Source organism: Gobio gobio, assembly GCF_949357685.1.
Source record: "Gobio gobio genome assembly, chromosome: 5".
Lineage (NCBI taxonomy): Eukaryota > Metazoa > Chordata > Actinopteri > Cypriniformes > Gobionidae > Gobio > Gobio gobio.
In genome coordinates this window covers 63,825,578-63,840,178 of record NC_137101.1, presented here as the reverse complement: position 1 = coordinate 63,840,178, position 14,601 = coordinate 63,825,578, and the positions used below count along the sequence as shown (strand labels likewise).

Genomic DNA, 14,601 nt, shown 5'->3' with positions numbered 1-14,601 from the left:
GGTGCATGAGTTGGTCTCGATAGACCCCATGAAAAAGTATTAGGAGTTAAATGATAAACTGTAACTTACCTGATGCTTGTTAAGACACATAGGTAATCTTAGATTACCTGAAGGTTTGCGCATTCTATAATATTAGAATGCTGACGACCATTTTGACCACCAAACAATCCTGTGTTCAGTTGCTGTTGTAGCAGCACATAACCCTGAATGAATGTCCGGTATACTGATGAGATGGTCTGCAGTTCTGTAGGTCTGACTCTAGGTGAGTTAACCACCTTGATACGGGAGACCCGTTGGGGAATATAAAAATTGCAGAATGATTAGGGGTGCAGGGATGTGCTTAGAGATATCCTCTTTTACCGAGACGAAGGCCGCGCTGATGAAGCCGCAGTAGGCCATAGAGATGAAGGCTACAATAGGCCACCTGGACAGAGACCACGTTAGGCCACAGAGAAATTCATGAAAGGCTTATAGTGACTGACGAAAACGGGATTGATGAGTAGTAATAAAGGAGAAAACATGCCACCACCACCAGTATTTGCATGAAAATGATTACTTGAAGTTGCTGAATGTTTGAGTCAGATCTTGCTTGTACTATAATGCTGAGGATGACCATGTAAACAGCACCTTGATAGAGTATGCGGACTCCACGCATTGAGCTGCATTCGTAGCAGCCCCGAACCGAAGAATGACCTAGGCATAGAGGAGTTGGGGAACTGCAGTTCTTAGCATCTGCAGTTGGAGGATTCGAAACCATTGGGCGTGACTCCAGGTCACAGCTAGATAGAACACAATCTAACCATCAGAACCCGTTGAGAGAACCTGCCAGAAGAAAATTTTTTTTTGATAACCTCATTTGATAACCTGAGCCAAGTTCATACTGTATGAATTTTTTTTTTTTTTTTTTGTCCACGTTTGGCAGTCTGAGACAAATATCGCAATCCTAAATTCTTTTGACCATAGGTTAAAATCTTTTGTCTTTGATAGCATGTTTGACATACTCACCAACAGCCATGATAAAATTGTAAACTGAAGTAAATTAAACAAATGTGAGTGGGTTGATGTAACCTCCAGATAAATTCTTGTGCGTTTGATTATCATGCAGTCTGACATTAATGCAGTGGAGTTCCCACAGTGTGACATCAGGATCACAGTCTGAAAAACAACGATTCACGATGATTATAAGCCGCACCGTGTGTGTCAGCTTTGGTGACGAGAAAAACAAAAAGCTCACTGCGAGAGAGCTCGTCATTTGCAGGAATCAGTACGCATGTGCAGACTTTGTCAAACAGTCACACTATATTTACTCCCCTGTATATTGTGTTAGTCTCGATAGACTGACGAATGTTGGGGTTTACAATGCGAGCGTAGCCAATCACAGACACGTATTTCCTGTAGCTCAAACAGTTGAGCGTTAGCACTAGCAACACCGAGCCATGGGTTCGATTCCCAGGGAAAGCAAGATCCGACAAAATACAAAATGTGCCCCCCGAATACGATGCAAGTCACCCTGGACAAAGCGTCAATGTCTGTGGAGCGCTTGAATGCAATGGCCAATTGGAGGAGCCAACACAACACGGAACATACACAATCAGGATTGAATGGTTCAGCGCTTGTTCACTGACTAACTCTGCCTTCTAGTGCATACGTTTGACCAACGAAGAGTAGAACATGCCATAGATTCATGATTTGGTGTAGTCAGATTGACCGAACGGTTTCCACTAGTGTCAGAGTTTAGTTGAACTGAAGCATTTGACGGTTTCATGCGTTTATAAAGGGAACGCACTCTGCTCACTTACATGTTTGCTTTAATTAAATAATTTATTAATATGTAGCGCATATTTATAAAGCAATAAGCAACGGCACCTTTATATGAGCACAGAACGCGGTTCTTCCATGTCGAATCACACAAGGAAGCCATTTCAACACTGGGTGCCCCGTATGTTTGAGCAAAATATGTACTCTGCTGGAAGACAGCCCAAAACACTTCTAAGCTTGAAACTATTGTCAGTTTCAATTTAATTTTGTATGTGACGAACTCACAGCGCTTGCTAGATGAATAGCAGGAATGATTGAGAACGGATCAAGCACTGATGTCAGTGCTGTACTTTAAAATCTTTGCTGAGCAAATTAGCATAGTTAATTAAACTTTAGCGATCTGATGACACTGAACCCATTCGCGATTTCAGCTTAACTTCTGTTAATCATGAAGCCCCGATTAGCGGGGTGCATGTTGCTTTAAAACCCGTGATGGTTTCCTTGCATTTGTGGGGAGAATGATAGAGGAATATGCTGTGCCATCTGTTCGGTTTCAGCTTTTCTAAACAAAATACAATTGTTAACGGTAACCGTTAACGATTGTAAAGCTTCCATCAGCCAGAGCTGTGGAAGCTTTGGGTCTGTCGGCAGGTGTAGTGGAGACCATACTCAGTTCCAGGGCTCCTTCCATGAGAAGGTTGTACGGCTTAAAGTGGAACGTGTTTTCCACTTGGTGCAGGGAGCGTGAGGTGGACCCAGTTAACTGCCCAGTGGCTTCAGTGCTGGAGTTCCTCCAAAATCGCTTCTCTACGGGTCTTGCCCCGTCCACACTCAAGGTGTACGTGGCTGCCATTGGGGGTTTCCACACTCCTGTGAGTGATGGGCCTCTGGGGAGGCACCCTTTAGTCGTACGTTTCCTCCGTGGTACTTGGAGGATGAGGCCTGTTCCATCATGGGATCTGGCGGTAGTTCTTGAGGGACTGGCTACAGCCACCTTCGAACCACTTGAGTCGGCGACAGATCGAGTTCTGTTGTTAAAAGTGGCGCTGCTCTTTGCTATCACCTCGCTTAAGAGGGTGGGGGATCTCCAGACCTTGGCTATAACGGCGACTTTCCTGGAGTTTGCCCCTGGCGGAGTTAAGGCCATCCTTCATCCGAGGCCAGTCTATGTGCCCAAGGTGCCATCTAATGTGGCACGGCCCAATGTCCTGCAGGCTTTTCATCCTCCACCTCATGTGTTGGCTGAAGAGGGGAGACTTGATCTGCTCTGCCTGGTCAGAGCTCTGAAAATGTATCTGCGGAAGTCTTCGCAGTGGAGAAGATCGGACCAACTGTTAGTGTGCTTCGGGTCTCCTAAGAAGGGGCTGCCCAAGCAGACGGTCAGTAATTGGATTGTTCAGGCATTATATTTAGATCTATGGCGTTATATTTAGATCTATGGCATTATATTTAGATCTATGGCATTATATAAGATTGTGGCATGAAAGGTTGCAGTGATGAGCATTTTAGCCAATCACACACATGCATGAAAGCAGAGATCTCGTCCTTGCAACTCAATTTCTGTACACTAACGAATGCTTTTCTCTTCACTAACAGTGCAAATGTGATATAGTTAAGAGATTTGTTGAAAGAAACGGGAGTCACTGTTAAACTCTCTGTTTGATTGACAGCTCCAGCGCGTGCTGCTCAAACGATTGCAAAGAGAGCTTTCTTTGATCGCTTTCTTTATAGAATTTAATTCCACGTGGCTCCGGGGTGTTAATAAAGGCCTTGAAGAAGTGAATCGATGCGTTTGTGTAAGAAAAATATCCATATTTAAAACTTTATAAAGTTAAGTTTCAGCCGACCGCCTTCCGTGTTCAATTTATGGAGAAAGTGTTGAAAGGTCCTCTGCTGATCGAAAGACTAACGCGACCAGGTACGCTCGTCATGACGTCACGCACGCATCTTGAGTTTCATTTTCAACATTCAACACTTTTCCACGGAAGGCGATCGGCTGGAGCTTTACTTGAAGTTTTAAATATGGATATTTGTCTTACACAAACGCAAACTCGATTCGCTTCAGAAGACCTTTATTAACACCCCAGAGCCGCGTAGAGCACGTTATTCGATGGACAGGTGCATTTTTTATGGACTTCAAAAACAGAGCAACTATTACTGCTATTATAATGCTTGGATTAGCCTGGACTTTTGTAATATAACTCTGATTATATTCGCCTGAAAGAAGAATGTAATACACACCTAGAGGGTGACTTGAGGGTGAGTAAATCATGGGCTAATTTTCATTTTTGGGTGAACTATCCCTTTAAGATCACAGACAACCGCCGCAATTATTACAAATGACTAGAGGTCACCAGGTAATACTAATCCTGTGTGAATAGGGCTTTAGGCTACCTTTCCCATATGATGACTCATGTGCGTATCGGGGCTAAACCGGAAGTGATGAAGTAGGCGTCGATCTTCTTCTGCTGAGGCGGTGCTTGTGTCATAGATCCACACTTTAAAAAACCTGTTGTTTGCTGGGCCTGGTGTCAATAAAAGCGTTTATTGGACTAACGAGGATGTTTTAAATTCTGAAACATACAGAATATTCTTATAGTATGATGACCTCTTATATGTCAAAAGCTCAAGGAAACTTTGATTTCTCAGTTCATGACCCCTTTAACACACCTGTCTGGAAGTTTCTCGTATGCCTAGTAAGACCTTGATTAGTTAGGGTTAAGGTTCAGGTGTGTTTAATTGGGGTTGGAGATAAACTCTGCAGGACAGTGGCCCTCCAGGAGCAGGATTGGACACCCCTGGTCTAGACCCAAGCATTGTGTTATATGGACTGATTTATTGAACCTTAGTGATATTAAACTGTATCACTAAGCAACATGTATGTACATGCTTGTATTTTTGAGAGAATAATGTTTATGTGTGGTTTAAAACATTTTTTTTTTAAATGAAGGCCTCAAAACACACAATAGATATGTGTCCACAATACTTTTGACTAATGGGTGTATTAGCCTAGAGTTTTTGCTTCAAACTGATGTGAGAATCATTGAGCCTACTCATTCACATAAAACAATACACTGATTTAAAATGTGTAAGATACTTTTTCTTTACAAAGACAGTATGCGAGGAGGCGTGAACGTTAATGAATAATTCTGGGTGTCACACCTGAGAGACAAAAGAACATAATAACCTGCATAATGGGCAGCATAATGAGCTGCATAATGAGCTGCATAATGAATGAGCTTCAGGTATGTGACTGAGAGCAACGGGACAAAGGAAATATATTATATATATATATATATATATATATATATATATATATATATATATATATATACAGTGAGGAAAATAAGTATTTGAGTATTAAGTTAAATACAATAAAAAGTATTATTTTGCAAGTTCTCCCACTTGGAAATAATGGAAGGGTCTGAAATTGTCATCGTAGGTTGTAGGTATGTCCACTGTGGGAGACATAATCTAAAAAAAAAATCCAGAAATCACAATATATGATTTTTTTACTATTTATTTGTATGATACAGCTGCAAATAAGTATTTGAACACCTGTCTATCAGCTAGCGTTCTGACCCTCAAAGACCTGTTAGTCTGCCTTTAAAATGTCCACCTCCACTCCATTTATTATCCTAAATTAGATGCACCTGTTTGAGGTCGTTAGCTGCATAAAGACACCTGTCCACCCCATACAATCAGTAAGAATCCAACTACTAACATGGCCAAGACCAAAGAGCTGTCCAAAGACACTAGAGACAAAATTGTACACCTCCACAAGGCTGGAAAGGGCTCCGGAGAAATTGCCAAGCAGCTTGGTGAAAAAAGGTCCACTGTTGGAGCAATCATTAGAAAATGGAAGAAGCTAAACATGACTGTCAATCTCCCTCGGACTGGGGCTCCATGCAAGATCTCACCACGTGGGGTCTCAATGATCCTAAGAAAGGTGAGAAATCAGCCCAGAACTACACGGGAGGAGCTGGTCAATGACCTGAAAAGAGCTGGGACCACCGTTTCCAAGGTTACTGTTGGTAATACACTAAGACGTCATGGTTTGAAATCATGCATGGCACGGAAGGTTCCCCTGCTTAAACCAGCACATGTCAAGGCCCATCTTAAGTTTGCCAATGACCATTTGGATGATCCAGAGGAGTCATGGGAGAAAGTCATGTGGTCAGATGAGACCAAAATAGAACTTTTTGGTCATAATTCCACTAAACGTGTTTGGAGGAAGAAGAATGATGAGTACCATTCCAAGAACACCATCCCTACTGTGAAGCATGGGGGTGGTAGCATCATGCTTTGGGATCGGAAAAATTTTGCAGTGTGGAACTATTTGGTGTCAAAACATGGAACACCAAAAGGGCCCTAATCTGTATACATTTTTTCCCTCTCTCACTGCCCTCTGTCCTGCATGCACGAGGGTAGTCCCGACTCAGGGGTTATGCAGGAACTGCGTGCGGTGATGGACCTAACTCTCCAGTCACTACACGCTCCCTGGGTCAGGCGATGTCCACATTAGTGGTCCGGCTAACTTGGCAGATAAGCGTGAGCCCGACAAAGTTTGGTTCCTCAACACCCCTGTCTGTCAGGCTGGCCTCTTCGGCGATGCCGTCGAGAACTCGCCCAGCAGTTCTCGGTGGCCCAGAAGTGTATGGAGGTGGTTTAAAAAAAAAAAAGCAAAAAAAACCAAACAAAAAAAAACATCCTGCCCCGACAACTAGCTGCTGGCTCCACCCTGTCGTCGGCTGCAGGCCTCCGTCTGCTTGTCGCCGAGGGTGCCCCCTTGCGTTCGCCTCTGTCCCTGCTAAGCCAAGCAGCAGCCTCCACCCGGGCAGCAGGTGGCCGGCCGCTGGGGATGCGCCCAACCCCGCGAGTCTGCTAGCAAGCACAAGGGCAAGCGGCCCTGGAATGGGCATCCCAGTGAGATGGGGAACTGCACGGGGAGATGGTGTCCGCACCCCTCCCTCCCCCGGGGGAGGACCGGGGGGAGAATATTTTTCGGTTCCAGTCCTGCCGCTGGCTCTCCGGAGTCCAGCGGTACCCACATTCTCAAAGCAGTTTCCTCCCTCCCTGGGCCCTGAGAGGGTCAGGTTGGCGGTGTGCGACGCCCCCGGGCCTTGCCACTCCTTTCCTCCCCTCTCCCCCTCGCCAGGGGGCAGCAGTGTGGGCACCGAGGACACCCCCAGGCCTTCTCACCCATACTCTGCCCCACCTGGAGTACTCAGGCAACACTCTGGGCCGCCTCCCGAGGTGGGTCTGCGTACTCCACCTCGCTGCCCCACTCCGGGTACATTAGTCCCGCTTGTTCGGTCCCTGGGGGCCTGTCTAGGTCTCCCCAGACGGTCTCGCTGGCTCATCCGTATCATCAGACTCGGCTACGCGATTCAGTTTGCTCGCCGGCCTCCCAAGTACAGGGGCATCCTCTTCACTACCATGTGTAGCAGCGATGCCCATGTCTTGCGGTCAAAGATCGTTGTCCTGCTGGCGAAGGACGCGGTCGAGCTGGTTTCTCTAGCCGATATGAAGTCAGGGTTCTACAGGCCCTACTTCATTGTACCCAAGAAAGGTGGTGGGTTAAGGCCAATCTTGGACCTGCGCATTCTGAATCAGGCCCTGCACAAGCTTCCGTTCAGAATGTTAACACAGAAACGTATTCTCGAATGTATCCGTCCCCGAGATTGGTTTGCAGCGATCGACCTGAAGCCCTTCGGGCTGTCCCTGTCGCCTCACGGCTCCACGAAGTTGTGTGAACACAGGGACATGGTGCTCTGTCACCTCAGCCAGTTGGGCCTTCAGGTTAACCGAGAGAAGAGCAAACTCTGCCTCGCTCAGAGGATCTCTTATCTCGGTATGGAGCTGGATTCGGTCTACCGGACTCCGCGCCTCACACCAGAGCGAGTCCGGTCAGTGTTGAACTGCTTGAATACGTTCAAGGACAGCACAGCGGTCCCACTGAAATTCTTTCAGAGGCTCCTTGGGCGTATTGCATCTGCAGCCATGGTAACGCCACTCAGATTGCTTCATATGAGACCGCTTCAACGCTGGTTACACGACCGAGTCCCGAGATGGCCGTGGCAGAGTGGCAAGTACCGGGTCTCAGTTACTCCTTAGTGTCTTCAAACCTTCAACCCGTGGGTGGACTCCTCGTTTCTCCGGGCCAGAGTGTCCTTAGAACAGGTGTCCAGGCATGCTATGGTCTTTAAGGATGCCTCATCATGCAGTTTTGGGTCTGTGGACGGGGCCCCAACTGCGTTGGCATGTCAATTGCCTAGAGTTCTGGCGGTACGGCTTGCCCTGGCCCGGTTCAAGAAGCCGCTGCGGGGCAAACACGTACTGGTCCATTCGGACAGCACTGCGGCCGTTGCGTACACCAACCAAAAGGCTGGTCTGCGCTTCCGTTGCATGCTCCGGCTCGCCCGCCATCTCCTCCTGTGGATTCAGAAGTTTGTGAGGTCACTTCGTGCCATTCACATCCCAGGTGCGCTGAACCAGACAGCCAACGAACTCTCTCTTCAGCCGACACCTCCGGGCGAATGGCGACTCCACCCCCGGAGCGTCCAGCTGATATGGGACCACTTTGGAGCTGCGCAGGTAGACCTGTTCGCCTCTCCGGAGTTCGCCTCTCCCTGACCGGGGGTACCTTAGGCACAGATGCACTGGCGCACAGCTGGCTCTGGGACCTACCCAAGTATGCGTATTCTCCCAGTGAGCCTTCTCAGGGAGGACGAGGAGCAGGTCTTGGTAGTTGCGCACTACTGGCCCAGCCGGACCTGGTTCCCTGAACTCACACTCCTCGCGACAGCCCCTCCCTGGCCGATCCATCTAAGGAAGGACCTGCTTTCTCAGGAGTGGGGCACTCTATGGCACCTGCATCCAGACCTCTGGAATCTCCATGTCTAGTCCCTGGACGGGATGCGGAGGTTCTAGGTGACCTGCCACAAACAGTGGTAGACACCATCTACGAGGGGCCTCTACGTGCTGAAGTGGAACCTGTTCGGCGAGTGGTGCTCTTCCCTCCAGGAAGACCCCCGAAGGTGTTCGATTAATGTTGTAATCGTCAGGTTCCTCAGAGGTGCGAGGAAACTGAGTCCTCCTCGTTCAACCTCTTTACCCTCTTGGGACTTAGCCCCGGTGCTCAGAGCACTGCAGGGTCCTCCATTTGAGCCTTTGCAGTCTGTTGAGCTAAAAATTCTGTCCATGAAGACCTGACGACATTGGCCTCAATCAAGAGGGTAGAGGACCTGCATGCACTTTCGGTCGACGAATCGTGCCTAGAATTCGGGCCAGCCAACTCTCACGTTGTCCTGAGACCCCGGCCTGGATATGTGCCCAGGGTTCCCACCACTCCCTTCCGGGACCAGGTGGCGAACCTGCAAACGCTGCCTTCAGAGGAGGCAGACCCAGCCCTAGCTTTATGTCCCGTCCACGCTCTTCGTGCTTATGTTGACCGGACTCAGAGCTTTAGAACCTCATAGCAGCTCTTCATCTGTTACGGAGGCCAGCAGAAGGGAAAGGCTGTCTCCAAGCAGAGGTTAGCCCACTGGATAGTGGATGCTATCGTCTTGGCTTACTAGTTCCAAGACGTGCCTTGCCCGCTCGGGTTGTGAGCGCACTCCACAAGGAGCATAGCTTCATCTCGGGCGCCGGCTCGAGGCGCCTCGCTGACAGATATATGTAGAGCTGCGGGCTGGGCGACACCTCACACGTTCACTCGATTTTATAGCCTCCGTGTAGAGCCGGTCTCTTCCCGGATCCTAGACAGGTAGTTATATAACAATTTCAATGTTTTAAACCTTGCATGTTTCGATACTAGGGCTGGGCAATAAACAATAACAATAATTATCTCAATGTAATTTTTGTTTTGACTGTCAGAGTCTATTTTGTGCACACATCGTGGATAAACTACAAAAGGTAAACATGTCAGCTGTGCAGATGCTAGTGCTGCATTAACAAAAATAATTTATTTTAATCAATACTGATATGTGGATTATTAAATCCTAAAGATCAGTCTTTCCGTATATGCTGTTTTCTGTTGATGCTTGAACTTCACTAAAATTGTTTTACAGTGCACCATCCATACAATAATTGCAAGTCACAGCCTTCAAATTCTTTTAATTTTATCACGAAATACAAGCAATAAATAATTTTATGCTCTATAATGTGGCGTGACTAAGCTTGCAGCATTCCTCGCAGAAACTGAAGCCTCCATGCCTCGATCACCCCCAGGTGGTTAGTCCCAGTATAGCTCAAACTTCACCCCTCCGCCCTTCCACCCCCGCCCCTCCGTGTTTTATAATGGACGCGAGACAAACTAAACAATCAAATTACACTTCAAATAATTGTTTCCTAAAGACGGTTTGTGTCATTGTAGGCAGTTTTTATCATGATGATTTCATTTCAAGTGTTTATTTTTTAAATAAGTTTAGTTTTAGTTTGTTATTTGATGCTATAAAAAGGGGGGGGGGGGGGATGGGGGGTTGACGTCATGATTGACAGCTGAGATTGAAGGCTTCTCTGAGTGAAGTTGTCACTGAGGCACTAACAGACTTTTTTGAGGATTTTCGAAAGGAGATTAGAGCTTTAGCTTTAATTTCTACATTTCCATAACTGTTTATTTCACACCAACATAATGACTTGTTCTGCATCTGTGAGAGTGTGGGCGGGATTTTGATATTCCGCCTCTACTTCCTGCTCTCTACCGCGTAGATTCTGGTCCTGAGATCACTACTGCGCACACTCTGTCCCAAATCTGCGCAAGATGTCAGTGCCATATTCGGACCTCTGGAGGCTTTAATTACTTCAGCGGAAGAGAATGAAATCGCGTCATCAATATTTTTTACAGCCTATGGGCTTGACAGATTGCTGTATCAATCAGTTGAAACAGCATGTGAACCGATTATCTCTTCCTCTTTACTCCTATATCTTTACACACACACACACAAACACACAATTTCTCATCATTTTTACATATTGATTATTCAAAACTTTCTTTGTGAATAACAGGATCTCTTTGGCTTTTATTGCAGCACTGTTTCCTCTTTTTCTTGTCTAGCCTTTATATTTCTTTGAATGAAATGTCTTTTTACTACTAAGTAATACTTTGTTTGGAATATAAAAGTGTGAGATATGAATTCTTGCTTTCAAAGGTTTATATTCTATCTGCTTCAATGCTCATATAAATGTGTGTAATTACATTACACTAATACACTCCTACACTAATCTGTTTCTTCTGTAATGAAATGAGTGAATACTCACAGAGCTTTTCTGCAGTTGCTCACAGCTGGTACCAGTCTACTTCTCCCCTCAGCTGATGTGTCGTATTTCATGGGGTTCAGCTCATCCAGCGGCTCCTCTGAGATCTGAAGCATGTAGGCGATTGTTGAGCAGTGAGACGGAGAGAGTTCCTCCTCTGAGTGTTTGTCTGATTTCACAAACTCCTGAATCTCTCTGGACAGAGTCTGATCTTTCACTTCCAGCAGACAGAGAAACAGATTGATGGACTGATCAGCTGAGAGTTCAGCTGAGAGTTTAGCTTTGCGTTTAGCTTTGATTTTATCTTTGAGTTTAGCTGAGCTTTCAGCTGATTGTTCTGCTGAGAGTTTAGCTTTGAGTTTAACTGAGAGTCCACTTCCATCTTTGATCTTCTCTTTAATGTACTGTGTGGTTCTCCTGATGCTTTTTGAGCTGTTCTCGGTGTGTGTCAGTAGATCCTTTAAGAGTCTCTGATTGGACTCCAGAGAGACGCCCAGAAGGAACCGCAAGAACAGATCCAGCCGTCCATTCTCACTCTTGAGGGCTTGATCTACTGCTGATCTTAGTAACCTATACAGAGAGTCAAATCTGTAAAATCTGAATCTATACAGTGGTTTCATGTTCTTGATCACATGAGTGTAAAACTCATAGAAAGCAGCGAGAAACTCCTGGAAGCTCAGATGAACGAAGCTGTAGACTTTCCTCTTATGAATCCCAGATTCCTCCTTAAAGATCTCAGTGCAAATCCCAGAATACACTGCGGCGTCAGTGACGTCTATGCCGCTCTCTCTCAGGTCCTCCTCATAGAACATCACATTGCCCTTCATCAGCTGTTTGAAAGCCACTTCAGCAAGTTTCACAATCATTTCTCTGTTGGACTGCAGGAGTTTCTCTGGATCTCTCTCTTCATACTTCTGATTCCTCATGTTGATCTGAATCAGCAGGAAGTGGATGTACATTTCAGTCAGAGTTTGAGGGATTTCTGCACTCAGATCTTCTTCCAGGAGCTTCTGAAGCACAGTGGATGAGATCCAGCAGAAGACGGGTATGTGGCACATGATGTGGAGGCTTCTTGCTCTTCTGATGTGTGAGATGATTCTGCTGGCTTGATGCTCGTCCCTGATTCTCTTCCTGAAATATTCCTCCTTCTGAGGCTCATTGAATCCCTGAATCTCTGTCAGACGGTTGATGTATTTGGAGGGGATCTGATTGGCTGCTGCTGGTCTGGAGGTGATCCAGATGAGAGCCGAGGGAAGCATCTCTCCTTTCATGAGCTGTGACATCAACACATCCACTGATGAAGTCTCAGTCACACCAGAAACTTCCTTTGACATCAACACAGCCACTGATGAAGTCTCAGTCACATCAGAAACTTTATTTTTGTCTGAAAACCTCAGTCTTAGTCTGCTTTTAGCCACTGATGAAGTCTCAGTCACATCAGAAACTTCCTGAGCGTCTGAAAACCTCAGTGTGATTCTGCTTTCATCCAGACCATCAAAGATGAACACAACTTTACACTCCTCATAAATCCTTGAGTCCAGATCTTGAAGTTCAGGGTGAAAGTCCAGCAGAAGTCTGTGAAGACTGTACTGATGATCTCGGATCAAGTTCAGCTCTCGAAATGGAAGCACAAACATGAAATCTACATCCTGATTGGCTCTTCCCTCGGCCCAGTCCAGAATGAACTTCTGCACAGAGACGGTTTTTCCGATTCCAGCGATGCCTTTAGTAAGAACAGTCTTGATCTGCTCTTTCTTCTCAGTTTCTGGTTCAGTCGAGGCTGTAAAGATGTCATTGCAGTAGATTGGAGTGTCTTGTGAGTGTTGTGTTCTGGCTGTTTTCTCCATATGTAAAACCTCATGTTCTTTATTCACTCCTTCTCTCTCTCCCTGTATGATGTAGAGCTGTGTGTAGATCCTGTTTAGGAGGGCTGCTTCGTTCCCTTGGAGTTTCATTCCCTCAAATAATCTCTCATACTTTTTCTTCATGCTGGTTTTGTGCTGGTCTTTGACTCTCTGTTTTTCATCATTCACTGGTTTGTGAGAATCCTGCTGCAGGTCTCCAGTCTGATCGTCTCTATCCACACTGCAGAAACAACAACAACAACACAAAGAATGAATACTAGTATGAGTGGAAAGATCTTCTAGTAAAGCCACGTGTGTCATTCTCTGAACCAGCTGAGACACAATAAATAGCTTTAATATGCGTCTATGCTTCAAAGTCTTTATGCTTGTTTGCTCAGTCTTATTGGTGACCATAAGTCTGAGTGGACATCCATGACATGCGGAGTCACACAAGGGTCAATTCTTGCACCACTCCTATTCAACCTGTACATGCTCCCACTGAGACAAATAATGAGAGAACCAAATGGCTTACCACAGCTATGCTGACCACACCCAGATCAACTGAGCCCTATCACCTAATGACTTCAGCCCCATTGACTCCCTGTGCAAATGCATTGATGAAGTTAACAACTGGTTATGCCGAAACTTTCTTCAGTTAAACAAAGACAAAACTGAAGTCATTGCATTTGGAAACAAAGATGAAATTCTCAAGGTAAACGCATATCTTGAAGCTAGGGGTAAAACATCTAAAGATCAAGTCAGGAATCTTGGTGTGATTTTGGAGTTTGTTCAAACATAAAAAGCAATATACATCCATGAAGTTTATAATCAAACAAACCTAAAAATCGGTGGAGACTATAGAAAGTGCCCCTCTTTGATACATGGACTCTCCCAGTCACCCCTGTCATTCAGTGAGAAATATACTATTCCCAAATTATATATATTCCCACAGGAGTTTTTGAAGTAATGGAGAAGGGAGCAGACGGATGATAATGAGAATAGGAGATCGGCTGAAGATTGTATATAGTTTTGAGTAAATAGTCATTAGTCCAAATCGGAGGAGTCCTTATCGTTTGTGCATGTGCGTGCATCACACCGTAAGTCATCAGATAATTATTGAACATTCTCAGCCAATGCAAAGACTAACGCTATTCTGCCTATACCTGTATCTGTATTTCATTTAATGTTATTTACGTTATTGGATTTGGCAGCCATGACATAACTGTCATTCCATATTAATTTATGCCAATTACTGTAAGTTTTAGTCATATTTATGCCTTATAAACACCGATGCACGTTCGGACCTCAGGTAGCGCGCATGCGCTCTAAAGTTGTTTACATCTCGGTCCGCACGTGCAGCAGCATCCAGGCTCACACGCACAGCTCATGGACAGTGTTAGCGCACACACATTGTTTGCATTGTATTGAACGTCCAGTCCCATTTATTCTAGTTTATCATCATAGAGATTATATTGTGTTCTATTTCAACTTTATTAACCAAAAGCTTTATTACTATCGTGTTGTGTTTTATTTATGCTAAATCCATATTTATATTTGTATTTTGTATTCTATATTCACAGAACCACACATCTATGCACATTCAATAAAACCAAAGATTTGGATTATACCCTGAGTGAGACATCATTGTTCTGACCGGAAAAACTGTAGCCTTCAACCCGAACTAGAAATTAGAGTGAAGACTCACAAGATTTTTCATGGTCCTTCGAGCCGGATCGGTGAA

General features: G+C 45.4%; 1 protein-coding gene across 1 annotated transcript in view; it reads right to left on the bottom strand.

The window, feature by feature from the left end:
• The window catches only part of LOC307126356 (uncharacterized protein), a gene marked incomplete at its 5' end in the record, with an annotated part of 92,522 nt that overhangs the window by 29,981 nt on the left and 47,940 nt on the right, over positions 1–14,601 (bottom strand). The window contains one exon of the mRNA XM_079816822.1: positions 11,020–13,101. Within this exon, the coding sequence (XP_079672948.1) occupies positions 11,020–13,101 (2,082 nt within the window). The remainder of the gene's footprint in view (positions 1–11,019; positions 13,102–14,601) is intronic.